A 25,642-nucleotide genomic window follows, 5' to 3' on the forward strand; every position below is an offset into this window, starting at 1 on the left:
GGGAAGGCTCTGGAGAGTCGGGGCCGGCATGCGCTCCGTGTCCCCAACAGCTTTCAGAGGCCCAGGCAACATGTGCTTAGGGCCCCCTGACAGCCGGGGGCAGCCTGACCTGCTCCCCAGAGCAGGCAGCCTGCCCAGGTCAGAAGGGGCCGAGCAGTAGCTCCAAGCAGCCAGGAAGCTGGGACCACTCCCAGAGCCCTGGGAGACCCTGAGACAGACAGCGGGTTCCTGCTTTCGGGTTCATAGCTGCGAGGCCTTGGGCACGACGGAGCTGGACCAGCCACATGCAGGAGGCAAGTCCTGTGCACAAACGATTTTCCTGAAACCTAGTCAGAACGCAGTGCACAAAGAGCAGCCCCAGGCTGGGCTCTGCAGAGCGGGTCAGGCGGGAAGGGCAGAGCGGTGGGGAGGGTGTCACTGCTACAAACCAGCCGCTGGTCTGAGCGAGGAGGGCACATTTCAGGTGAGCCAGGGAAGACACACATCAGGGTCACAGGGTGTGTGCAGGGGGCGGGGGGGCAGCAAGCAGGCCTGACCCATCCAGCTTCATGCCTGAGCCAGGACTGCCCATGCCCTGGGGCGGTTGGCTACCTCCTCAGGGACGGCTCTGCCGGAGCCCGAAACCCCCGAGACCCCACAGCCGGCTTCCTTCAGGGGCCCTGCTCCCACTGCAAGCCTCATGGGGAGCATGGCCCCCCTCAGGGCCTAGGCTCTTCCTCCTCCCCGAGCCTCACTTTCTCCCCCACCCCCACCCCGGCGGCAGCGGATTGGGAGGGTGGACTCAGGCGAGGCCCACGGAATCCCTAAGAGGGCCGGTCCCTCACGTTGTGGGGTCAGGGTCCCAACCCTGCCCCTCCCCACTGGCTGCTGCCTTCCAGAAGGAAACCACGCAAGCAGAGGATGGGCCTAGATGTCATCAGCTATCAGGATGGGGCTGACGGGAAGTCAGGACCTGAGGGTCTGCTTCCAGAGACACAGGGCAGGAGAGCATGTGTGGAGGAGGAATTGCTCTGCGGCTAGAGAACCAAAGGCATGGGCCTTTCCTTCATGAGGGAGACGCAGCCATGGCCTTGGGAAGCGGAGAGGAACAGGGACATCCAGGGACCAACCTCACTCCACTCCAGGATCCTGGTGCTTGGAGCCTAGGCAATAGAAGGAGAGCAGGGCCGGGCGCCGGGACTGGGTCCAAGGGCACAGGAGGGGGGCCTAAGGCTGTGTGACCCCAAGGAGGCTGCAGGGAATGGAGCAGTTCCAGGTACTCAAGAGGACAGAAGAGGCCCAAGTGAGAGCCAGGGACCCGGGTACACGTGGCCGACCTCCAGCTCCCAGTGCTGGGGACACTGCAGGCCCACGGCGTGCACCACCTGTGTGTGCTTTCCGAGGCACGGGCCTTCTGCTGTCCCTTCGGCCTGTCCTCAGGCCTGGCCCGGGGGTCCCCGCCACGCGGCATCCCCCCCCTGTGCTGCACGCCACCCTGTACCGGCCGGGCCCCAGGTGGTCGGCTCCGAGACGCTGGGCACGTGGCGTGCGTGTAACCCGTGTGTCTCGTGTGTGAGATGCTGGTGCCAGGCCCCCCTTCCCCTGTCTGTGCTCTCTGGGGCAGCATTCCCATCCAGTGTGGACCCTCCTGGGGCTCCACAGACCCCGGCCCTACCTGCTGGGCCAACGCACAAGGGAGAGCCACTCTGACCTTGCATCTTATAGCTGCTTCCTAATAACATCTTTTTTGTTTTGTTTTTTACAAAAGAAACACACTCCTAGTTCTAAAAACTTGGCAACTAGAGAAGAGCTTGGAAACTGAAAGTCTCCTCCCACGCCCTAGTTCAGAAACACCGTGGTGGCCGCTTTGGAAGGGCTGCCCCTGAGTGTCGGCCCACGTGTACGGCATGTGGCCCAGGCCCTGGGTCCTTGGCCTGTGCTTGGACACACATGTCAGGGCTGCTGGGCGGCTGGGGGTGCTGGTGAGCACGGCCAGCAGACAGAGGGTGCTTGACAGCTGGGGAAGGGCCTGAGAGGTGCTGTGGGTCAACCATTAACCTGGACGCCCCGAGGGGGCCCATTACGAAATGGTCCCGGCAGGAGATGACATTTTCAGGGGCAAATGTCCAGAGTGCCAGTGGAGGGGCAGGCCCAGGCCCTGCGGTGCATCTGGAAAGCATGTGTCCCAGGGGCCTCCTGTGCCAGGACCCCAAGCCACAGCTGCTGCCCTTGAGCACCTTCCCTGGGGAGGACCTCTGGCCTGCTAGGCTCTGGAACGAGAGCCAGGGCGTGGGGTTTCTGGGTCCTGCAGGCTGGAGGCACAGCCGCTTGGCTTATACTCGGATAGCCTAGGCTTCCCACCCCTTCCTGCCCTTCGTGCTGTGACAGGCCCTTCTCTTGCTGTTCTTCAGTAGAGTTCACGGCACGTCCAGCAGCCGACAGCCTCGGACACCCGGACAGGAGCCCCGTGGGGACACGGGCAGCCTTTGCCATCGAAGGGATGAAGATGGAAGCACAGGCAAAGGCCAAGCCCACCAGACCCTCCAGGGCTCACCCTGCAAAAACTAAAGGCTGCCAGAGACCCCCCAAGATCCGTAACTACAATTTGAAGGACTGACTTCTTGAGACTTCCTTCTCCCACGCCCTCCCCCTTCCCCTCCCCTCCCGTGTTGGTGCTTGAGACCTGCGCTTTCACCATGCATCAGGGGGGTGTGTGTGCAAGCACCCACATGTGCACGAGGGGAGTGCGAGTGCGTGTGTGCGCGCACAGCTGCAGAGCGGCTTCCCCAGGCTCTGACCGACCCAGAGCCATTAAAGCCCCTGCCTCCGGTGCTCTCGCTGGGCCCTGGAGTTACTGACCTGTCCTACAGTGCCCCAGTGACATGGGGAAGGAAGCCAGGAGGGCCCCCGGGGGCGGGGGTCACAGACAGCGCGGCCTGATGAGGGTGTGGGGGCACGGGGAGCAGAATGCCCACCCACAAAGTAGGCGTTTCCCCACAGAGTGCTGCACGTGGGAGGGGACCTCCTGGAAGAAGGGAGAACGGGGGTTCTGGGTGAGCCAGCGGCCAGACCAGAGGCCTGCTCCCCTGCTCATGTCATGTCATGATGGGGTGGGGGTGGCACTTCCAGTGCTCGTTGGCCCCGTGAGACCAACCCAGCGGGTCAGTCTGGAGCCTTCCACGTCCACACCCCCCCCCCACCGCGTAGGACAGTAGTGGGGCATCCCTGACAGCTAGATGCCTGGGGCCCGGCACCTGATACCCTTGCTCCAAGTACCACAAAACCACACCCACACTTCCCCACCCGAAAAACGTCTCATAAATTCTAACCACACAGGGGCGCCTGGGTGGCGCAGTCGGTTAAGCGACTGCCTTCGGCTCAGGTCACGATCCTGGAGTCCCGGGATCGAGTTCCGCATCGGGCTCCCTGCTCGGCGGGGAGTCTGCTTCTCCCTCTGACCTCCCCCCTCTCATGTGCTCTCTCTCTCTCATTCTCTCTCTCAAATAAATAAATAAAATCTTTAAAAAAAAAAATTCTAACCACACAGCCTTGACACTTGTGGATTTGCTCTACAGTGAACTTCATGCTCAAGATCACAATCTCCTGCCTCAGGAGGGTCAGCGTGGGAGAGGCCAGGGCGTGCGCTGCATCACTCTCCCAGAGCCCTCAGCCTGTTGTTCCCCGGTGCCCACACCGAGCTGGCAGCACCAGAACACTCCTTGCCCACGGCAGCTCAGAAATGGAGACAGCCTGTCCCCGCTCTAGGCAGAGCATGGTTGTGCCCTCAGGCAGCCTGGGCCCTCCCCACCGAGGCTTTCCCGTTCTGGACAGCCAGCTCTCACGGAACCGGGCAGACCACTTCTCCGGGAGGACGGGAGAATGCTGGGGGAAGGCTGACCTGCACACGTCATGTGGCCTTCGTGGCTTCCGTTGGCCCTCAAGTAAAACGTGCACCGTGTCCTCTCCCTACCTGGCTCACAGGTGAGGGGCACGTGAGGATGCAACATCACGGGGAGAGACCACAAACGGTAGTGGTGGTGGTGCTGGTCATGCATGTGCCTGATGCAGGGCCAAGAGATCACAGACCAGGCCCCAGTGATTTGCAATGGCTCCTGCCCCATCCCGTGCACCCTTGAGCTCCATGTGACGGCACACGGGCCTGAGGGACATCCTTGCCACAGGCTAAGTACGCAGCCTGGGCACGCTGTGCTTCCAGGAGCTGCAGAGGCAACGCTGGGCCGTGCCCGCCGTGCCAGGAAGCAGCAGCCCGGAAGCAGCTTTGCCGAGGGGTGGCAGGGGTCTCGGTGCTTGGCTGTGTCTGACGTGTGCCCTTAGAAGGGACGCATGGCTGTGTGACTTCCTGAAGCTGAAAACCTGAGCGGAGATGCCTTGTCACTTTCCAAAGAGGCACTTCAGAGCCCGTGAGCGAGTCTCCGAGCCCTCCCTCTAGGGTGCAAACCCAGGCCCTTCATCAAGGTTGGCCCAGCCTGGGATCAGCCCCCATCACCTGGGCCCCTGGCAGGCTGCAGTGAGCAGAGTCCCACTGACCAGCAAGAAATGAGCCTGGGATAACTTAAGTCACCAAAAGTTGGGAGCGTTACTCAGCATGGTCCAGTGACTCCTGGCCCAGGGTGCAAGGTATCTGAAAAATTCTTAAATTGGAAGAGAAAGAAAAACCCATGGGAAGGTTGTTCAGGACATTAATTCAGCTGGTGGGCCTTAGGGCACTCTCCCACCTCTTCCTGGCCTGCCCTTTCTTCCGCTGTCAGGAGTTAGAAGCCCCCAGTGACAGGATGCCAAGGGAAATATGGGAGCATCGGAGCATGGAGTGGCCACTGGGACCTAACGGGGCTGGTGAGCACTGTGGGGCATGCAGGAGCATGTGGCCAAGTGAAGCTGTGGCGTCTGGTTTCACCGTGCCAGTCCCGTTCTGTGCTGTCCCTGAGCGTCCCTGGCCAGTGTCCTGCTCCACACAGTCCCTGAGCTCGTGAAAGCAAAGCCCGAGGGGTTGCCATGGAGCGCAGTGAGGAGTGCAGCGTTTGATTTCAAGACAATGAGGCGGTGGAGAAGAAGCAGGGCACTGGCCGTCCTGGGGACCAACAGGGACTCTGCTGGCCTCACAAAGGACCTACTTGGGGGCCCATAATGGGGCCTGGGTCCTGCAGGGCATGGCCGCTAGGGAGGGAGGGCGGCCTTCCTGGACTCTCAGCTGACCCCTAGACGGGGGTCTGTTTTCGTTTTGGTCTGGAAGCCGAGGTCTTTTTGTAAGTTCGGTAACCATGTGAGCAGGGGAATGCACGGAGACGCAGGGCTGGAGCTTCAGCCGGGGCGTGTGCGCGCCCGTGGGTGCAAGTGGCCACGTGCGCGCGCGAGTGCCTCTGCCCAGAGGGGCGCCTTTGTTCGAACCACGCCAAGCGGTGTCCGAGCCTCGCTCCACCCGCGGGCTCCGGGAGCCGTGGAGCACGCGCGCGGGTCCGTAAGACTGGGGAGGCCGCGCCGCGCTGCGGTGACCGGCAGTGACCCCGCCCGGGGCGCCCTCGGCAGGGGTCAACGACCGCCGAGCAGCCCAGCCCATCACCCTATCGCCTAGCAACGCCCACTCGCGCGCCGCCATTGGGCCGGTGCGCACGCCCCCGGCCCCCGATTGGCCGCGGCGGCGGAGCGAGCCCCGCCCCTTACCCCCCCACCCCGGCCCGGCTCCGCGCGGCCAGACCGCGGGCCAGTCGGTCGGTGTTCCCGGGGGTCCGGCCGGTCCCCGGCGTGCCCCCAGAGTGGCGCCCAAGCACATTCCCGTCCAGCTTCACCCGCGCGGCGCGCACACGTGGTCCCGCGGCCCGAGGGTGTGGGGGGGCGGCCCCGGGAGGGGGCGGGGGCCCGCCGGGGGCTCAGTCCCCTGCGCGTGCGCGTGCGCCTCCGGCGGTTCCGCGCCACGGACCCGCGGGGGCGGGGCACAGGGGGCGGGGGTGCTGAGGCGCCCCTCCCGGCGCCCCCGGAGTGCTGGGTTCCCCAACCCTGCGCGCCCCCGCGCGGGGTCCCGGCGGCTCGGCGGCGCGCGGCATCACCCCACCGGCGGCGGCGCGCCGGGTCCCGGGGCGCAGCCCCGACGCTCATTGGCCTGGGCGGCGCAGCCAAGCTGTCAGCCCATGTGGCGTGTCCGCGCTGGGACGGCCGCGGTTAAATAGAGTCGGCGCCGGCCTAGAGGGAGCCAGAGAGACGGCAGCGGCCCGGCCTCCCCTCCGCCACCGCGCTCCATCCTCGCTCCCCGCCGCCCGCTCCGCCGCCCGCGCCCGGACCAGGTACGAGCGGCCCGGCGGGGACCGGGGACCGGGGGGCCCTGGGGGGGGACGGCCCGGCTCCGGGGCGCCGCCGGTCCGCACCCTCCGGTCTCGGGGCGCTCCCGCGGGGAGGGGTCGGCCCGTCGGGCCGCGGGCTCCGGGGCCCCCGGTCTGGGTGTGCGGGGCGCCGGCATCCCGGCGCTGGAGGGCCGGCGGCGCTGCGCCCGGGCCCGGCGGGGCAGGTGGGCGATAGCGAGGGGCGGACGCCGGGCACGCCGCGAACAGCCATTTTGGTCGCGGGCTGGGCCACGCGGGCGCACCGCCCAGCCCCTCCGCCCGCGGCATCCCCCAGCCCCGGTGCCGGAGGGCCGCGGCCGGGCGGCGAGGGTGGTGGGGGGGGGGAACCGGCTCCCGTCACGTGGGCGCCGCGCGGAGCCCCGAAGCTCTGGAGGGCGGGCGGCGGGGCGAGGCCGGCGCCGCGGGGTCTCCAGCCCCTGCCCGGGCCGCGCCGGACTCGGCGTGAATAGCAAGTAGGGGAGAACAGCGGGCGCTCTCTGGAGGCAGCAAACGCCCCCGAGCCGATGCCTCTTGGGCCTCCAAAGGGCTCTTTATTCGGCGCTGGGGGTGGGGCTCCCTCCCGGCGGGGCTCAGGCACGCCGGGCCACGCGAGGGGGACGCTGCTCTCTGCCGCGCGCCCTCGCTCGGAGAGACCGGGAGACCCGGGACGGCCGGGGGTGGCGTGACCCCCGGTCCTTAGCGCCACGAGACCCTGCGGCCTCGGCGGAAGTTGCCCGGCCAGCCCTGGCCTTGCCCCCTCGGGGCTACCCAAGAGCGCCCTTCCTCTGTGGCCGGGCTTTCTCTGCAGGGGGCCCCGGGGGACCTGGGTCTGGGGGGTCAAACAGCCTGAGGCCTCCCCGGCACAGGTGTGCGGGTGTGGGCAGCACTCGCCTGGCCCCCAACCAAGTGGTTCTCCAGGTTGGACCCAGCTGGGGCGGTCAGACTGGCTGGGTGGATCCACCGCGGGGTAGGGGCCGTCTCTTCCCCGGAGCCCTGCAGGGACCCCTCCCCCCACGTCCCTTCCAAACCCTGGCAGTTCATGGGCTGCCCAGCATGGAGAACAAGCTGGGATGCAGGGTGCAGGGCCCACTGGTCAGTGTGGGCCGGTGTTCCCCCCACGCTCATATGTTTTTCGCTCAAACTTTGGCACCCTCTCTTTTTTGCTTGCTTGATTTCCTGGGTCAGCTCTTAACACACTGATGGCCGAGTGGCCCTGTCCCAGGAAGGGTTCCGCTCTTCTGGGATGGCCCTGCCTGCTACCTCTCCCAGGACCCCAGCAGCAGGTTGCAGAGCCCACCGACTGTTGGGGGGCAGACAGAGGGTAGCAGGGCCATGGTGTAGTCACCCAGGCCGGGGCCCCACATGTGACAAGTAAGGGCTGGCTGGACCAGCATGGACCCCCACCCCATACGCCCTCGGCTTCTGTCCCAGCCAGCAGAGCGCGCAGGAGCTAACCAACTGCTCTCAAACCCGTAGGTGGTGCTGTGGGGTCAGGAAGCCAGGGGAGACGGTGGGAGGCTGCCTCCTGGTGGTGTGGCTGCCAGAGCTGACCAGCGTCAGGCTCCCACGCTGCCCTCCCTGCAGAGAGCAGCCATGGAGGAGGTGGTGATTGCTGGCATGTCCGGGAAGCTGCCCGAGTCGGACAATATGCAGGAGTTCTGGGCCAATCTCATCGGCGGCGTAGACATGGTGACAGACGACGACAGGAGGTGGAAGGCAGGTGAGTGGGCGGCCCTCGCGCTCCCCTCCCACACAAGGGGACCCTCTCCTGTTCTTGCTCTGGATGCGGCCTCCTGGCTGCCCAGGGCAGACCAGCTCCAGCCTGAGCCCCAGTCCCAATGGCAGAGCCACTGGTCACCAAGGCGAGGCTGGGGACTGGGGGCCCACAGGAGGCTGAGGGCCGACCCTGAGCATGCATCTGCCCGTTTTATAGCCGAGCTGGGTGATCTGCTGGGGGACCAGATCCAGGGTGAGGCCAGGTGGGCAGGCACCCTGTCCCTCCGAGCCCAGCCAGCTACCGCCACATAAGAGGCCAGGCTCTCTCTGGAAGCTGGTTTGACTCCCTCCCGCCCAGTAGGTTGTTCTGCAGAGCAGCTCTACCTGATCTACGGGATGTGAGTCAGCGTGGCGGAGTCTGGCCGGCCTCAGCAGCCAGGCAGTTTAGGACAGGCAGAGGGTCTCCAGCTAGGGCAGTGGTGGATAGGAGGAGGGCACTGTCCCCACTGGGCTCTGCTCCGAGGCCACCTCCCACACGGCTGCCCAGTGGGGCCCCTTCTCAGAAAGCAGGGTGATGTCGCCCAAGTGGCACCCCAGACCTAGCACCACCAGCCCCTGCCCAGTCTCCCCGGGAGCTCATGGCTCCCTGTCACAGCAGGGCCTTTGCCGTCGGTCACTCAGGGCCCACAGCCTTCCACCTGTCTGTGTCTGCAGGACTCTACGGCCTGCCCAGGCGGTCTGGCAAGCTGAAGGACCTATCCAGGTTCGACGCCTCTTTCTTCGGGGTCCACCCAAAGCAGGCTCACACTATGGACCCCCAGCTGCGCTTGCTGCTGGAGGTCACCTATGAGGCCATCTTGGACGGAGGTGGGTCCTCATGAAGCTGCTGGCCAACGATGGCCACCTCGGGGCTAGGGGCCCGTCCCTGAGGTTCCCACCTCCCCAGAAATTATGACAGCATTGCTTCTTATCACTTTTAAAAGCAGGAGTCTGAAAACACAAAAATTACCAAGGAGGCAGCGCAAGGCGCTGTGGCTCTCCTGGGCCCTGGTGTAGGGCCCATGGGCTTGGGGAGGTGTGGGAGGCGTGGGCCTGGGAGCAGGTTGAGGTTTCACAACTACACACACAGTGTCCCTGGCATGCCCTGATGCCCCAATTTCCTCCCTCCCCAAAGTACAGCTGGTCTTGGGGCAAGGGTGGAGTGCCAGGCAGAGCAGGAGGTGGGGTCTGGCCCCCAGGACTCGTGCTCTCCACTCTCCCCTTCTCTGGGCTGTGTCTGGTCTTGTACAAGTGCCTCGAGACAGCTGTCCCTTGTCACGGGGCACAGACCTGTCTCTACCGCCCCAGGGGCCTAAACATCTTGCCTGGTGGGAGAGGAGGCCGGCCACGTGGGCGTGGCGCCTCCGCAGGTGGGTGGGGGGAGCCCGGGCCTGAGGGGGAGCCTGGGAGCCGGCCAGTTGTACCGCAGGCAGGCGGGCAGGCTGCCTGGCCTTCTAGCTTGCTTGCTGCTCAGCGAGCCAGGCCTGGGGCCCACACGGGACACTGCTGCAGGCACACAGTGCCCTGGAGGGAAGGGCCAGCAGAGACCTTGGACGCCGTTCTCCAGAGGCTGGCCAGGGTCCCTCCCTCCTTTCCCAGCCTGGACACTCAGCCTTTGTCTCCCTGTGTTCCCTTATCTTAGCCTGTCCTAGGGTAGGCTGCCCTTGGTGCTTGGGTGCTCATTGGTCACTGGGGCTTGCCAGACCCTACTGGTGACACCAGGGGCCAGGGGAGTATCCTGGGGACAGTGCTGCCTTCTGTCCTCACCTCCAGCTTTCTCTGGCCTCTGCCTGGCCCAGAGCCTGGAGCCCCACCTGTCTCCTGGGCCCTGGGTTCCTTGTGACCCAGTTATCTGTCCTCAGCCCTACCTGGGTTGGTTGCCCTGCTCGGACCCCTCCAGAGCCAGGCTAAGAGGGAGGACTTAGCTCCAGAGCTGGGCAGCAGGCCCAGCTGCCATGTCTTACCGTTGCTTCCCGCAGGCATCAACCCAGCGTCACTCCGAGGGACACACACCGGTGTCTGGGTGGGCGTGAGCGGCTCCGAGGCCTCAGAGGCCCTCAGCCGAGACCCTGAGACCCTCTTGGGCTACAGCATGGTGGGCTGCCAGCGTGCCATGATGGCCAACCGTCTCTCGTTCTTCTTTGATTTTAGAGGTGGGTACCCACCCAGCCCCGCTGGGCCTCTGGTTCCCCCAGGAAGGCTGGCCAGCGCAAGGCGTCCATGCCATGGGCTCCCAGTGGAGGGCACCCTGCTGGAGCCGCCGGGCCCCCCATTGTGCTCTTGCCCGCAGGGCCCAGCATCGCCCTGGACACAGCCTGCTCCTCCAGCCTGATGGCTCTGCAGAACGCCTACGAGGCCGTGCGCAGCGGGGAGTGCCCCAGCGCCATCGTGGGGGGCATCAACATCCTGCTCAAGCCCAACACCTCCGTGCAGTTCATGAAGCTGGGCATGCTCAGTCCTGAGGGCACCTGCAAGTCCTTCGACGAGTCTGGTGAGCGAGCGGTGGGCGGGAAGGGCAGGGGTGGCCCCAGAGCTCTTGGCCCGGGGGCCTGGAGCAGCAGAGCCCCTGGGCCTGAGGTGCCCTCCGCACGCAGGGAACGGTTACTGTCGCTCGGAGGCCGTGGTGGTCGTCCTGCTGACCAAGAGGTCCCTGGCGCGGCGTGTCTATGCCACCATCCTGACCGCCGGCACCAACACCGACGGCTACAAGGAGCAGGGTGGGTGCCGGCCGGGGGCTGGGGGGCCGGGCCTGGCCGCGGCAGGTGGCGCTCGGCCGGGGGCTGAGGCCTGGCTCGTCCCACAGGTGTGACCTTCCCCTCCGGGGAGGCCCAGGAGCAGCTCATCCGCTCCCTGTACGAGCCGGCTGGGCTGGCCCCAGAGTCTCTGGAGTATATCGAGGCCCACGGCACGGGGACCATGGTGAGTGCCCCGCCCACGCCCCACGCCCCACGCCCCACGCCCCAGGCCTAAGAGGCACCTGGGCGGGATCCTGACCCTCCTCTTGTGCTCCACAGGTGGGCGACCCCCAGGAGCTGAACAGCATCGACCGAGCCCTTTGTACCACCCGCCGGGACCCCTTGCTGATCGGGTCCACAAAGTCAAACATGGGGCACCCAGAGCCCGCCTCAGGGCTCGCAGCCATGGCCAAGGTAGGTGGGCGGGTCCGGAGCTGTCCTGCCTGCCACGCAAGGGGGGGTTCCCACAGACTGGGCCGAGGGGTGCCAGCCACTGAGGCCTGGACAGCCGGGCACAAGCCTGTGACCAGTCTCTACCCTTGCTCCCTGTGGGCCAGAGGAGGGCGCAGGGGCTGCCCACCTGCCCCACAGTCTTCCTGACCAGCCGGGGGGGGGCTGGGTGGCCTGTGGGGAGACCACGCACCGGTAGCTTCTGGGTGCGGCGGGGGCCCCCTGGTGCTCTAGGCTCCTTGGGGCTGTGACATTGTAACCTCTTACCATTCCTGCAAGAACTGGGACCTGGGAGGAGCTCTGGCTGAGGGGGCCTCTGTGTCCAGGCCCACAGCCCGTCCGTCTGGGGGGTGCCCTGGGGCCCCAGGTGAAGGCATGGGGCCCAGAGACGGGAAGGGTCCCTGGGTCCCTGGGTCCCTGCGCTGTGTCGGGTGGGCCCGACCCCAGGCAGCAGTGCAGGGAGTCCGAGGCCAGCTGCCCCACCAACTGCGAGCCCCCTGTAGGTGCTGCTGTCCCTGGAACACGGGCTCTGGGCCCCCAACCTGCACTTCCGCAGCCCGAACACTGAGATCCCCGCACTCCGGGAGGGGCGGCTGCAGGTGGTGGACCGGCCCCTGCCCGTCCGCGGAGGCAATGTGGCTATCAGCTCCTTTGGCTTTGGCGGCTCCAACGTGCACGTCGTCCTCAGGCCCAATCTGCGGCGACCCTCGCCAGCCACCCCGTACGTCACCCTGCCCCGTCTGCTGCGGGCCAGCGGGCGCACCCTGGAGGCCGTGCACTGCCTGCTGGAGCAGGGCCACCAGCACAGCCAGGACCTGGCCTTCGTGAGCATGCTCAATGACATCGCGGCCATCCCCCCCACCGCCATGCCCTTCCGGGGCTACGCGGTGCTGGGAGGTGAGGAGGGCGGCCTGGAGGTGCAGGAGGCCCAGCAGCCGCCTGCTGGCCAGCGTCCACTCTGGTTCATCTGCTCTGGTGAGAGGCCGGCTGTGCGGGCCCTCCCGGGAGGGTGAGCGGGAGGCTGGCCCCGCGGCCACCACCCCTGACAGCTCTCCTCGGGACAGGGATGGGTGCGCAGTGGCATGGGATGGGGTCGAGCCTCATGCGCCTGCACAGCTTCCGAGATTCCATCCTGCGCTCCGACGAGGCCGTGAAGCCGTTGGGCCTGCAGGTGTCTGAGCTGCTCCTGAGCACAGACGAGGCCTGCTTCGACGACCTCGTCCACTCCTTCGTGAGCCTCACCGCCATCCAGGTGCGTCCTTGGGCTCCGGGGGCCAGTGGGCAGGACGGGGCTGGTGGCCGGGCAGGCGAGACTCCTCATGCCCCTCTCCCCCACCAGATCGCCCTCATAGACCTGCTGACCTCCATGGGCCTACGGCCCGATGGCATCATCGGGCACTCCCTGGGGGAGGTGGCCTGTGGCTACGCAGACGGCTGCCTTTCCCAGGAGGAGGCCGTCCTCACGGCCTATTGGAGAGGCCAGTGCATCAAGGAGGCCAGCATCCCACCGGGGGCCATGGCGGCCGTGGGTGGGTGTCCTCTGTGCTCCCCCGTCCCGCGCCCCCCACCAGCCTCAGGGGCGTCCCTGGCCTTCCTCCTGTTCACACGGGGCAGACGCTGCGACCCACCCCAGCACCCTGCGGCCGGCAGTAAATGCGCAGCCATCGTCACCACAGGCTGGGCTGAAGCCACGTGGGGACAAGAGTGCCCCCCGCCCACGCAAGAAGCCAGGGAGCTTTTAAGAAAGTCAGTGTTGGGGTGACTCGCTGTGGTTCCCTTCCGTGGGCACCTTCTCGTGCCTCAGGCAGGCTGGGCTGGGAACAGGAGGGACACCTCAGAGAGCCACCACCCTGAGGGGCTGCAGGGGAGGGGCCGAGGCCCGTGGAGGCCTGTCGGGGGCCCAGGACCTGGCTCCCCACCTGTGGGACAACAGAGAAGGTGTCCTCCCTCGAGATCAAACGCGGCAGGAGCGAAAGTGCCCCGTAAAGGCCCCGCTCCGCGGCTGTCATTACTGCACCCCTGTCATTAGGGCCTGTCCCGGGCAGCGCTTCCTCTCGGGTGGGGGCCCCGGCTCCCCGCAGCCCGCCCCCTGAGGCCATCCCTGCCCACAGGCTTGTCCTGGGAGGAGTGTAAACAACGCTGTCCCCCTGGCATTGTGCCCGCCTGCCACAACTCCGAAGACACAGTGACCATCTCAGGACCTCAGGTGGGCCCTGGGAGGCGAGGCTCATCCCCAAGTCCCTTCCCCGTCCCTCGGGGGGAGCTCTGCGTGGGGAACCGGTCGCACTCGTCCAGCCCTTGACACCTCTGTCTTTAGGCCCAGGTGGTCACATTTATGGAGCAGCTGAGGCAGGAGGGCGTGTTTGCCAAGGAGGTGCAAACAGGCGGCATGGCCTTTCACTCCTACTTCATGGAGTCCATCGCCCCCACGCTGCTGCAGGCACTCAAGAAGGTGGGCTGGCCGCCCTACGGGGGCTCCCTGGAGGCAGGGCCTCCTGGAGGCAGGGCGGCGGGGGCGGAGGCCCAGCACGGCTGACGGCGTCACGTGCGCAGGTGATCCGGGAGCCAAGGCCCCGCTCGGCGCGCTGGCTCAGCACCTCCATCCCCGAGGCCCAGTGGCAAGGGAGCCTGGCCCGCACGTCCTCGGCGGAGTACAGCGTCAACAACCTCGTGAGCCCGGTGCTGTTCCAGGAGGCGCTGCGTCACGTGCCTGAGCACGCCGTGGTGCTGGAGATCGCCCCCCACGCCCTGCTGCAGGTGCGCACCAGCTGGGGCCAGGGGCGGGGAAGGCCGGCCGGTTCCAGGAGGGACGGTGGTCTTGGTGCGTCGGCCGAGAGAAGCCGAGGGTCTGGGCCTGCGGGCAGGTGGGAACCAGTGAGGAAGGCCAAGCCCGTCTGCCTCACCAGGGCGTCCTGAAGAGAGGCGTCAAGCCCAGCTGCACCATCATCCCCCTGATGAAGAAGGACCAGAGAGACAACCTGGAGTTCTTCCTCAGGAACGTGGGCAGGCTGCACCTGCTGGGGTGGGTCGGCTGCCCCTGCTGGGCCGCCGGGGACGGGGCCGGGTTCCCGGTGCGGGGGAGGGGGCGGTCCACCCGGAGCTTCTCCCCGACAGCAAAGCGTGGTAATAGGGCTGCTTGGTGGCCTTGAGGTTGTCCTCCGGAAGTGGGCTGGTGGGTGCTGGGCCGCCTCGAGCTTCCTTGCTATGGCCCCCACCCCACCCCGTCTTGGTGATCTCTGGGGTCTCGTGGGGGACGGTTGGCCGAGGGTATGACGGGGTAGTCCCAGGCAAGGCCACCAGCCCAGGCGTGCGCCTCACACCTTTCCCCCACCCCCCAGCATTGATGCCAACCCCAATGGCCTGTTTCCACCCATGGAGTTCCCGGTTCCCCGGGGGACTCCTCTCATCTCCCCCCACATCAAGTGGGACCACAGTCAGATCTGGGACGTGCCTGCCGCCGGGGACTTCCCCAGCGGCTCCAGCGGTTCGTCTGCTGCCACCATCTACAACATTGGTGAGTGGGGGCTGAGGGCAGTTGAGGGACGGGGCGAGGGTGCCTTCTCCCTCCTGGGTGCTGGCACTAAGGTCCAGCCCACACAGACACCAGCCCCGAGTCCCCCGACCACTACCTGGTGGACCACCGCATCGATGGCCGCGTCCTCTTCCCCGCCACCGGCTACCTGTGCCTGGTCTGGAAGACTCTGGCGCGTGCCTTGAGCCAGAACATGGAAGAGATGCCCGTGGTGTTTGAGGATGTGACGCTGCACCAGGCCACCATCTTGCCCAAGACCGGTGAGATGGGGTGGCCGCCGGGGTCAGGGCAGGAATGCTGACGGCTGACCCCAGCTGCTCATCTCCAACCTTGCTGTGCACAGGGACTGTGGCTCTGGAAGTGCGGCTTCTGGAGGCTTCCCGCACCTTTGAGGTATCTGAGAACGGCAACCTGATCGTGAGCGGTGAGCAGAGGGCGTCCGGCCAGGCCACGGGCTCTCTGGTGGGGGTTGGCCTCTGAGTGGACCCTTGGTGGCCAGCTCCACTCTACGCACCTCAGGCTCTTCTGCCCCCCCCATAGGGAAGGTGTACCAGTGGGAGGAGCCTGACCCCAAGCTCTTCGACAGCCAGGAGGGCCCGGACCCCACGGACCCCACGGCCGCATTCCACCTGTCCCAGGGGGACGTATACAAGGAGCTGCGGCTGCGTGGCTACGACTATGGCCCCTACTTCCAGGGCATTCTGGAGGCCGACCTGGGAGGTAGGGCGCCACATCCTCCCTTGATGCTCAGGGCACGAGCCTTGGGGCCGCCTCCCTTCAGGCCGCACGGGGCCTGACCTGCTGCCCAGGATCCAGGTGCCACGGGACTCCGTCACCGCCCGAGTCCTGTGGACAGAGGGGTGTGTGGAGGGCGGGGTGCCGTGAGCGTGAGAGACCCGGCCCGGCCACGCCGACGGTCCCTCTGTCACAGGCTACACAGGCCAGCTGCTGTGGAAGGACAACTGGGTAACCTTCCTGGACACCGTGCTGCAGATGTCCATCCTGAGTATGGCCCAGCGCTCCCTGCGCCTGCCCACCCGCATCACCTCCATCCACGTCGACCCCGCCACTCACCGGCAGAAGGTGTACTCGCTCAAGGGCCAGGCCCAAGGTAGCCCCGAGTCCCAGGCCCCCCCCCACCTGCGCCGCCGGGCCGGCCGCGGCCCACGCTCACCGGCTCCTTCCCGCAGTGGCTGACGTGGTGGTGAGCAGCTGTCTGAACCACATGGTGGCCGGCGGCACCCTCATCTCGGGCCTACACACCTCCGTGGCCCCGAGAAGGCAGCAGGAGCAGCTCGCCCCGATCCTGGAGAAGTTCTGCTTCACTCCCTACGTGGAGGGGGGGCTCCTGGCTGGAAACGCAGCTCTACAGGACGAGCTGCAGCTGTGCAGGGGTGAGGCCCAGCCCCTGCACTGTGCTCCAGCCTCCGTCGGATGCCTCTGGCAAAAGGGAGTTTCTCAGCTTCCCACACAGCCCTTCGCTGGGACCCGTTCCAGCTTGACAACCTCCTGCTTCACAGGAGCCGAAACTCGCCTCCTCGGGAGGCTCCTGGTCTTCAGGGATAGTTTAGGGCACAAGGACAGGCTTGGTCCTTCCTGCCTGTGTCCCCAGCCAGCCACTTGGGTGTGACGCCACGGGGACCTGGCCCGGCAGGCCCTGTGAGGGCTCGTACCCACGCTGATGGGTGGGGGATAACGGGCGGGGGGCTGGAGCGCCGCGGGGGATGTGAGGGCACTGAGCCCACGCTCCGTAGGGAGCCTAGCCTCTATGGAGCTCACGCCTCGACGACACCCACCCAGGGGGTAGTTCCTAGTCCTAGAGGATCAGGCTGCCCACTTCGTCCCTCCCATCTGTTTGCTTATCTAGGGGCAGGGCCAGGCAGTGGGCCCTGGGAGGACAGGGTCACCTGGGTCCTGGTTACTGATGGATGCCTGCTCTAAGCAGACCCCTGCTGTGTGGGGGTGCTTAGGGAACACTGGCCCGAGTGAGACCTCGCCTTAATGCCCATCTCCCCCCTCCCCAGGGCTGGCACAAGCACTGCAGACCAAGGTGGCCCAGCAGGGGCTAAAGATGGTGGTCCCTGGGCTGGATGGGGCCCAGGTGCCCCGGGAGCCCCCACAGCAGGGCCTGCCTCAGTTGCTGGGAGCTGCCTGCCAACTCCAGCTCAATGGGAGCCTGCAGCTGGAGCTGGACCAGCTACTGGCCCAGCAGAAGCCCCTGCTGCATGACGACCCCCTGCTCCACGGCCTTCTCGATTCCCCGGCACTCAAGGCCTGCGTGGACACCGCCCTGGAGAACCTGAGCAGCCCCAGGATGCACATTGTAGAGGTGGGTGCGTGGACCCAGCTCCAGGCAGGCTCAGCCGTGAGGAATGCCAGGGCCTGTCAGAAGGTGTGCCGAGGCTGCCCTCGTGTCCTTGACCGTTCCGCCCTGCTTGAAGGTGGGCTCTGGGGGAGGACACTAGCTGGTGGTCTCAGCAGCGTGGGTGGGTGGGCCTTTCTGGCAGATGTCCGCCAGCTCGGATCAGGGTGCCTGCCCGGTGGGCAGCTGGTCCAGGAAGCTCTCTCCACCTGCAGGTGCTGGCTGGTGATGGCCGCCTGTATTCCCGCATTCCGGCGCTGCTCAACACCCAGCCCCTGCTCCAGCTGGACTACACAGCCACGGATCGCCACCCCCAGGCCCTGGAGGCTGTCCAGGCCAAGCTGCAGGAGTATGGCACAACCCGGGGCCAGTGGGACCCTGCAGACCCTGCCCCCAGCAGCCTGGGCATGGCTGACCTGCTGGTGTGCAACTGTGCCGTGGCCACCCTCCGGGACCCAGCCACGGCCCTCGGCAACATGGTAGCCGCTCTCAAGGAGGGCGGCTTCCTGCTGCTGCACACGCTGCTCAGAGGACACCTGCTGGGAGAGACGGTTGCCTTCCTCACCTGCCCGGAGCCCCAGCGAGGCGGGCAGAGCCTCCTGAGCCAGGTGAAGGGGCGGGGGTGGGGCCGGGGCTGCAGCAGGGAGGCTGGCTGAGCACTGACCCCGCCCCGCCCACGCAGGACGAGTGGGAGGGTCTGTTTGCCGGGGCGTCCCTGCACCTGGTGGCCCTGAAGAGGTCCTTCTACGGCTCCGCGCTCTTCCTGTGCCGCCGCCGGCCGGCCCCGCAGGACAGCCCCGTCTTCCTGCCTGTGGAGGACACCAGCTTCCGATGGGTGGACTCCCTGAAGGTCAGTCTCTGCCGGGCCCCCCAGCACCATGCCCACGGGCCTGGGGACCCACCCAGACGCCAGCCCTTCCCTCGTCCCGCAGAACGTTCTGGCCAACGACTCCTCCCGCCCCGTGTGGCTGACGGCCTTCAGCTGCACCACCTCGGGCGTCGTGGGCATGGTGAACTGTCTCCGCCGAGAGCCTGGCGGGCACCGGATTCGGTGAGAGACAGCCACAGAGCTGCAGGCCCTCTCTCCCTCCCCCCCCTGCCCTGCCCTCTCTCTCCCCCCCTCCTCCAGCCTCCCCTCACCTGTGTGTCTGCCCACAGATGCATCCTGGTGTCCAACCTCAGCAGCACCTCCCCCATCCCCAAGATGGACCCAAGCTCCTCAGAGTTGCAGAAGGTGTTACAGGGGGACCTCGTGATGAACGTCTACCGGGACGGGTCCTGGGGGGCCTTCCGCCATTTCCCCCTGGAGCATGGTGAGCCCCCCCAAGATGCCTCCCTGGCCCCCACCAGCTCCTTGCGTTATAGCCGGGTGGTCTGAGGGTGACAGGGGGCTGGGGGGCCCTGGCTAGGAAGCCCCTGTGGCAGCCGCACTTCCTGTCGCCTTCAGGCCTGCCAGAGGAGCAGACCGAGCACGCCTTCGTGAATGTCCTCACCCGGGGGGACCTCTCCTCCATCCGCTGGGTCTGCTCCCCTCTGCGTCATGCCCAGCCTACTGACCCCGGCGTCCACCTCTGCACCGTCAGCTACGCCTCCCTCAACTTCCGAGACGTCATGCTGGCCACGGGCAAGCTCTCCCCTGACGCCATCCCAGGTATGGACTGCATCCTGCAAGCGTGGCCAGAGCAAACGCTCCAGGCCAGGGACTGGGAAGAGGAGGGCTCCTTGACCCTGGAGGCTCCTCAGGCCTGAGCTTGCGCACCGGGCGCCCCCACCCCCCACCCGGGGAGACGTAGGGCTCACCGCCACCATCTACCCCCAGGGAAATGGGCCTCCCGGGACTGTATGCTGGGCATGGAGTTCTCTGGCCGGGACGCCAGTGGCAAGCGTGTGATGGGGCTGGTGCCCGCTGAGGGCCTGGCCACTTCCGTCCTGCTGTCTGAGGACTTCCTGTGGGAGGTGCCGTCTAGCTGGTGAGTCGGCGGGACCGTGAGCCCGGCGCCCCTCGCGGCCACGGCCGAGGCTCAGGCCCAAGCTGACCTCGTGTGCTGTGCCCGCAGGACCCTGGAGGAGGCAGCTTCCGTGCCCGTGGTATACTCTACTGCCTACTACTCGCTGGTGGTGCGGGGGCGCATGCAGCGCGGGGAGACGGTGCTCATCCACTCGGGCTCGGGCGGCGTGGGCCAGGCCGCCATCGCCATCGCCCTGAGCCTGGGCTGCCGCGTCTTCACCACCGTGGGTCAGTCCACCAGCCCTCCCGCGAGCCCGGCACTGCCCCCGCCCCCGCCCCCGCCCCGCGGCCTGGCTCAGCAGCATGCGCCTCTCCCTACCAGGGTCCGCCGAGAAGCGGACGTACCTCCAGGCCAGGTTCCCTCAGCTCGGCGACACCAGCTTTGCCAACTCCCGGGACACGTCCTTCGAACAACACGTGCTGTGGCACACAGGCGGGAAGGGTGAGCGCAGCTCGCGGGCCCCGGCGGCGGCCCTGGCACGCCCACCAGTCGCTGTCCGCCCGCGTCGCCACCGTCCTCCTCGGGCCCAGGCGGGGCAAGGTCTGGGCCGGGGCCAGTGTCATGACGGAGAGGACCTCTCTTTCCCCAACCCCCCCAAGGTGTCGACCTGGTTCTGAACTCTCTGGCGGAGGAGAAGCTGCAGGCCAGCGTGCGCTGCCTGGCCCAGCACGGCCGGTTCCTGGAGATCGGCAAATTCGACCTTTCCAACAACCACCAGCTGGGTGAGGCGGGCAGCGGGCGGGCGGGAGAGGTCCGCAGGGTCAGCTGGGGGCCGTGAGTGCTGAGCCCTCCCCCCTCCCACCCAGGCATGGCCGTCTTCCTGAAGAACGTGACCTTCCACGGGATCCTGCTGGACGCGCTCATGGATGACCGGGGCAGCGACTGGCGGGAGGTGGCGGCGCTGCTGCGGGCGGGCATCCGGGACGGTGTGGTGCGGCCCCTCAAGTGCACCACGTTCCCCAAGCACCGCGTGGAGGACGCGTTCCGTTTCATGGCCCAAGGGAAGCACATCGGCAAAGTGGTCGTGCAGGTGAGCGCGGGGCCCCCGGCGCCCCCGGCGCCCCCGGCTCCAGCTCCCCAGGGCAGTGCCTGAGCTGGGGGTGCTGCTTGGGCTGCAGGTGCTCAAGGAGGAGCGGGAGATGGTGCCACAGGTGACCAGGCCCACACTGATGACAGCTGTGTCCAAGACCTTCTGCCCAGCCCACAAGAGCTACGTCATCACTGGGGGCCTAGGCGGGTTTGGCCTCGAGCTGGCCCAGTGGCTTGTGCTGCGAGGGGCCCAGAAACTCGTGCTGACCTCTCGCTCTGGGATCCGCACAGGTGAGCAGTCCCGAGGGCCAGGACGGGGTGGGGGGTGGTCGGCTCAGCGCTCGTGAGCTCTCTGGTCCAGAAGCCCGGTTGGCCCAACCACACTGCCCTGTGTCCCGTAGGCTACCAGGCCAAGCAAGTCCGTGAGTGGAGGCGCCAGGGCGTGCAGGTCCTGGTGTCCACCAGCGACGCCAGCTCACCAGATGGGGCCCGGAGCCTCATGGCAGAGGCCACGCAGCTGGGGCCTGTGGGTGGCGTCTTCAACCTGGCCATGGTGAGTGCAACTCTGAAGGGTCCAGAGCAGGTCCGCCAGGGAAGCGCCCTCCCAGGCTGAGCCCTCCAGAGCTGTGAGGTCAGGGCAGGTGCTGAGAACCCCTCACCCTCAGGTCCTGAGAGATGCCATGCTGGAGAATCAAAGCCCTGAGTTCTTCCAGGATGTTAACAAGCCCAAGTACGACGGTACCGTGAACTTGGACAGGTGAGGTGTACGATCCCCCAACCCTGTCCCCATCCCCCAACACAGCCTGGCTCTGACCTGGTGCATGCTGGGAGCAGCCGCCTCTCTTGACCTGTGTGTACCCTGGCGCAGAGTTCCCGCTGCCACTCAGGGACTGAGCAGCAGGCCTCTGCTGGGGCCTGAGCTGGGTGTTCAGGGAAGTGGAGGCTGCTGGGCACGCTGGCCGGGGTGGGGGCGGGGACTGGGCCAGCCAGCAGGGTGTGACTCGAGCATCCACAGGGTGACCCGGGCGGCGTGCCCCGAGCTGGACTACTTTGTGGTCTTCTCCTCCGTGAGCTGCGGGCGCGGCAACGCCGGCCAGACCAACTACGGCTTCGCCAACTCCTCGATGGAGCGCGTATGTGAGAAGCGCCAGCACGATGGCCTGCCAGGTGGGCCAGCTCGCTTCTCGCCCGGCAGCCCCCGCTTGCCGCCGCCCCGCTGCGTGCCCCCGCTCACCCCCGGCTCGCTGGCCCTGTATTCCTGTAGGCCTCGCGGTGCAGTGGGGCGCCATCGGAGATGTGGGCATCATCCTGGAGACAATGGGCTCCAACGAAATGGTCATTGGTGGGACGCTGCCTCAGCGTATCACCTCCTGCTTGGAGGTGCTGGACTTCTTTCTGAACCAGCCCCACGCCGTCTTGAGCAGCTTTGTGCTGGCTGAGAAGAAGACCACCGCCCAGGGTGATGGCAGTGCCCAGCTGGACCTCATGAAGGCGGTGGCCCACGTCCTGGGTGAGGGAGCCCGCCGTCCCTGCACTGTAGACCCTCAGCTCCCGCTAACTGCCATTTCCCTGGCAGGAAGAGGCCGTGCTCTTTTGCTCCGGGAGGGGACAGGCTCCAGTGGTCGGCTCGGAACTGAGGGCGGGGGGGGGGCGGTCACATGCCATAACCACGGTGATGGTGGTTTGGGAAGGGGACTAGCCGCCAAGGTGTCCGCGCTTACCCAGGGCCCCGCCCCACCTCCCTCCCAAATTGCCAACGGAGTACCTGTCCCCAGGTATTCGAGACTTGGCCACCATCAACCTGGACAGCACGCTGGCAGACCTGGGCCTGGACTCGCTCATGGGCGTGGAGGTGCGCCAGATACTGGAGCGCGGGTACGACCTGCTGCTGTCCACGCGGGACATCGGGCAGCTCACGTTCCGCAAGTTGCAGGAGTTTTCCTCGAAGGCGGGCACGGCTAACGGTGCGTGGCTGTGAGGGAAGCTGGAGAAAGGGGAAGGTCCCTGGGCCACCTTGGCCCCAGCTCTTCCTCCGTCCCCGGAGCAGCAGGCTTGCGAGCAGCCTAAGCGGCCCCCCCACTCCCCCAGCTCAGGGCTTGTCCATCGGGACCCTTCCTGTGAGCCCTGAGTTGGGCCTTGGGCCCCCACCCATTTCCCGCCCTGGCCATCAGCAGCCCGCGTCAGGGGTGGGTGTGTGCACCCATGCCCGTCGTCGTGTTTGTGCGTGGGGCATCTTGTGTGGCCCTGGCCCTCCGGCATCTGCCCCCTCCTTACAGAGCTGGCCGCCCCCACGGCCAAGGACAGCAGCAGAACCGGTCAGCAGGCCCAGCTGAACTTGAGCACCCTGCTGGTGAACCCCGAGGGCCCGACCTTGACACGGCTCAACTTGGTGCAGAGCTCTGAGCGACCCCTGTTCCTGGTGCACCCCATCGAAGGCTCCACCATCGTGTTCCACAGCCTGGCCTCCAAGCTCAGCATCCCCACCTACGGCTTGCAGTGTACCCGAGGTGTGACCCGTCCTGCGAGGCGGTCCCCACCCCGCAATAAGGCAGGGTGGTGTGCGTGTCCCACCCAGGGTCCCCTCCTGCCTGCCGCTGAGCCTCCTTCTGCCCCACAGCTGCACCCCTGGACAGCATCCAGAGTCTGGCCGCCTACTACGTGGAGTGCATCCGGCAGGTGCAGCCCGAGGGGCCCTACCGCATCGCCGGCTACTCGTTCGGGGCCTGTGTGGCCTTCGAGATGTGCTCCCAGCTGCAGGCTGCGCAGCAGAGCCCGGCCCCCTCACACCACAGCCTCTTCTTGTTTGACGGCTCACACTCCTACGTGCTGGCCTACACGCAGGTGAGGGCCGCCGCGGGGGCGTCGGTGGGCTCCCAGCCGCAGCCCCAGGGTCGCAGTCCAGGGCCCGGCTGCAGCAGCCCCTTCTCCCCCCACAGAGCTACCGCGCCAAGATGACCCCGGGCTGCGAGGCGGAGGCCGAGGCCGAGGCCATGTGCTTCTTCATGCAGCAGTTCATCGACGTGGAACACGACAAGGTGGGGCGGGGGGCGCCCTGCAGCCCCGAGCGGAGCGCGCACGCGCGCAGCCGGGTCCAGACCCCGCGGGGCTGTGCGCCGGGCACGCGCCGCTCAGAGCCCCGTCCTGCACCCCGGCCCGCAGGTGCTGGAGGCGCTGCTGCCCCTCAGGGACCTGGGGGAGCGCGTGGCGGCCGCCGTGGACCTGATCGAGCGCAGCCACGCGGGCCTGGACCGCCGCCAGCTGACCTTCGCCGCGCGCTCCTTCTACCACAAGCTGCGCGCGGCCGAGCAGTACACGCCGCGGGCGACCTACCACGGCAACGTGACGCTGCTGCGCGCCAAGACCGGCAGCGTGTACGGCGAGGGCCTGGGCGCCGACTACAACCTGTCCCAGGTGTGCGACGGCAAGGTGTCGGTACACGTGATCGAGGGGGACCACCGCACGCTGCTGGAGGGCAGCGGCCTGGAGTCCATCCTCAGCATCATCCACAGCTCCCTGGCCGAGCCGCGCGTCAGTGTGCGGGAAGGCTAGGCGCCCCCCGCGGCCCCGGGGGTGGGGGTGGGGGTGGGGGTCCTGCCGGTGGGAGCCCCGCCCCCGCGCCCTGTGCGCCGCCGCCGACTCGGAGACCTGCCCCGGTCTGTGAAGGGTCGGCCGGGCGGGGCCCGGTGCGCCGCGTGGGTCTGCGCCTCGGTCCTCCATTCGATCCTCCTATTTATTGCGTCGCTGGGGAGACGCCAGGGCCTCGTCCACCCTGTGAAGGCCGGCGGCGCGGGAGCCCCAGCCCTGGGGCCCCCATGATGCAGGGGCCTGTGGATAGGAGCAGCCCAGGGCGCCCGGGCACCATTCCGTGTTCGTCTGTATTCGTTTTTCAAGAAACATGATTCATATTGCTGCTTGAATTCTGGAGTTTGCTGTAACTGTCCGTGTCCAGAACCACGTCTGGACTGTGTTCCAGCAGCGCTGCCCGTAAAGACCAGGAGGTGTCTGCCTCCCCACAGCTAAACCCCACCTGAGCTCTGGCCTCCAGTCACCCTTTCTTCCCTCCTCCGACAGGGAGGGCGCCCCTCTGCTCCCCGCCGCGCTCAGACCCGGGGACAGCGCCTGGCTCCCGGAGGGCCACGGTGGCTGCTCTGCTAGAGAAGCAGCCGGTAGGACAGGCATCCCGCCGGGCGCTTCAACAGATCGGCCAGGGCAAGCGTGGGCTCCCCCCGCACTGCTTCCTGCCTGAATTCCTTACTCCTCAGGGAAACCTTGGGATTGTTCTCCTCCCTTGAGGAGGCCTACCCACACCATCGAGAGTAACCTTGACCTGGAGTCAGGTGGTCATAGGTGTGAATCTCATCAACAAAATACCTTCACAGCAATACCTACGCTACTGTTTGCATAACTAGCCGAGTTGAACAAGAGACTGACCATCACACTGGTTTAGGCAAAGGTGGATCAGAGCAAGTCAGAGGGGCAGGGAGGTTCCCTGGGCATCTGAACCCTGAGAGCCAAGGGGTGAGGTGGACACCAGTGGTGCAGGGGGCGGTGTGAGTTCTGAGCCAGCTGGTGGGAATGAGCAGGGAAAGCTGGACCCTGCAGCCAGAGATCCAGGGGCCGGGGGGGATCAGGTCCACCTGTAGCCTTCTAAAAGGATGTGCTGAACACAGAAACAGACCAGGGGCACCTCCATATTCCTCAGAAAGTTCAGCATAGAATTACCATGAGCCAGTAATTCCACCCCTAGGTATATACCCCCAAAGAATTACGCACGGGGCTCACACACGGCACTGCTCATAATGACCAGGAGGTGTCCACCAATGGACGGATGTACAGATGCGGTCCGTTCCTGCCTGGAATACTCAGCAGTGGAAAGGGCTGTCGTTCCGGCACATGCTGCATGGGGTGCCAACAGTGAAAAAGATCTCAGAGCAAAAAATACACTCGGGATAGAAAGGGTTACTTCACAAGAGTCAACTGGTTGAAAGGATGTAACAATCCTGAACTTTCATGCCCCATGATGGTTCCAAATCACAGGAAACAAAGGTTATAGATCTGAAGAGAGAAACTGACAAATCTGCAATGGAAGCTGGAGATTTCAAAAGCCCTCTCTCCTGCACTGGCAGAACCCAGAGCCCGGAAGTCAGGAGGGAGCACCAGACGGACCATAACAACCAGCCCGTCTGCCCGCATTGACTTAGAACACTCCACCCGACAGCAGAACACATTCTTTCCAAATTCACATGGAACATTTACCAAGGTAGCACACACTCTGGGTCATAAAACCAGCGTCATTAAGTTAAAAAGAAATTCAACTTCTAGAAAATATTTTCTCCGACCACAGTTGAATAAAATTAGAATCAATAACAAAAAAGGTCTCTAGAATATCCTCACATGTGTGGAAATCAGATAACAGTTACAAAGAATCCTCAGGTTAAAGAAAAACTGGAAAGAGAAAT

General features: G+C 66.1%; 1 protein-coding gene across 1 annotated transcript; it reads left to right on the forward strand.

Moving 5' to 3' along the window:
• Positions 1 to 6,140: 6,140 nt before the first annotated feature.
• Positions 6,141 to 24,100, forward strand: FASN (fatty acid synthase). The gene is made up of 42 exons (XM_081804198.1): positions 6,141 to 6,275; positions 7,896 to 8,031; positions 8,742 to 8,894; positions 10,046 to 10,219; positions 10,357 to 10,557; positions 10,661 to 10,783; positions 10,870 to 10,985; positions 11,081 to 11,215; positions 11,755 to 12,226; positions 12,316 to 12,503; positions 12,591 to 12,780; positions 13,363 to 13,457; positions 13,569 to 13,703; positions 13,805 to 14,008; positions 14,158 to 14,273; positions 14,590 to 14,765; positions 14,852 to 15,043; positions 15,127 to 15,207; positions 15,324 to 15,503; positions 15,715 to 15,894; positions 15,974 to 16,177; positions 16,808 to 17,112; positions 17,361 to 17,753; positions 17,828 to 17,995; positions 18,078 to 18,196; positions 18,304 to 18,458; positions 18,593 to 18,796; positions 18,965 to 19,115; positions 19,203 to 19,381; positions 19,476 to 19,595; positions 19,754 to 19,876; positions 19,961 to 20,184; positions 20,273 to 20,474; positions 20,585 to 20,736; positions 20,849 to 20,940; positions 21,199 to 21,350; positions 21,448 to 21,693; positions 21,959 to 22,147; positions 22,460 to 22,690; positions 22,801 to 23,024; positions 23,120 to 23,218; positions 23,343 to 24,100. Exons 2-42 carry the CDS (start codon positions 7,905 to 7,907, stop codon positions 23,730 to 23,732), a joined length of 7,560 nt encoding a protein of 2,519 aa, XP_081660324.1. The 5' UTR covers positions 6,141 to 6,275; positions 7,896 to 7,904; the 3' UTR covers positions 23,733 to 24,100.
• Positions 24,101 to 25,642: the final 1,542 nt, after the last annotated feature.

Source organism: Leptonychotes weddellii, chromosome 15, assembly GCF_054177405.1.
Source record: "Leptonychotes weddellii isolate Sample4059 chromosome 15, ASM5417740v2, whole genome shotgun sequence".
In the NCBI taxonomy this organism is placed as follows: domain Eukaryota; kingdom Metazoa; phylum Chordata; class Mammalia; order Carnivora; family Phocidae; genus Leptonychotes; species Leptonychotes weddellii.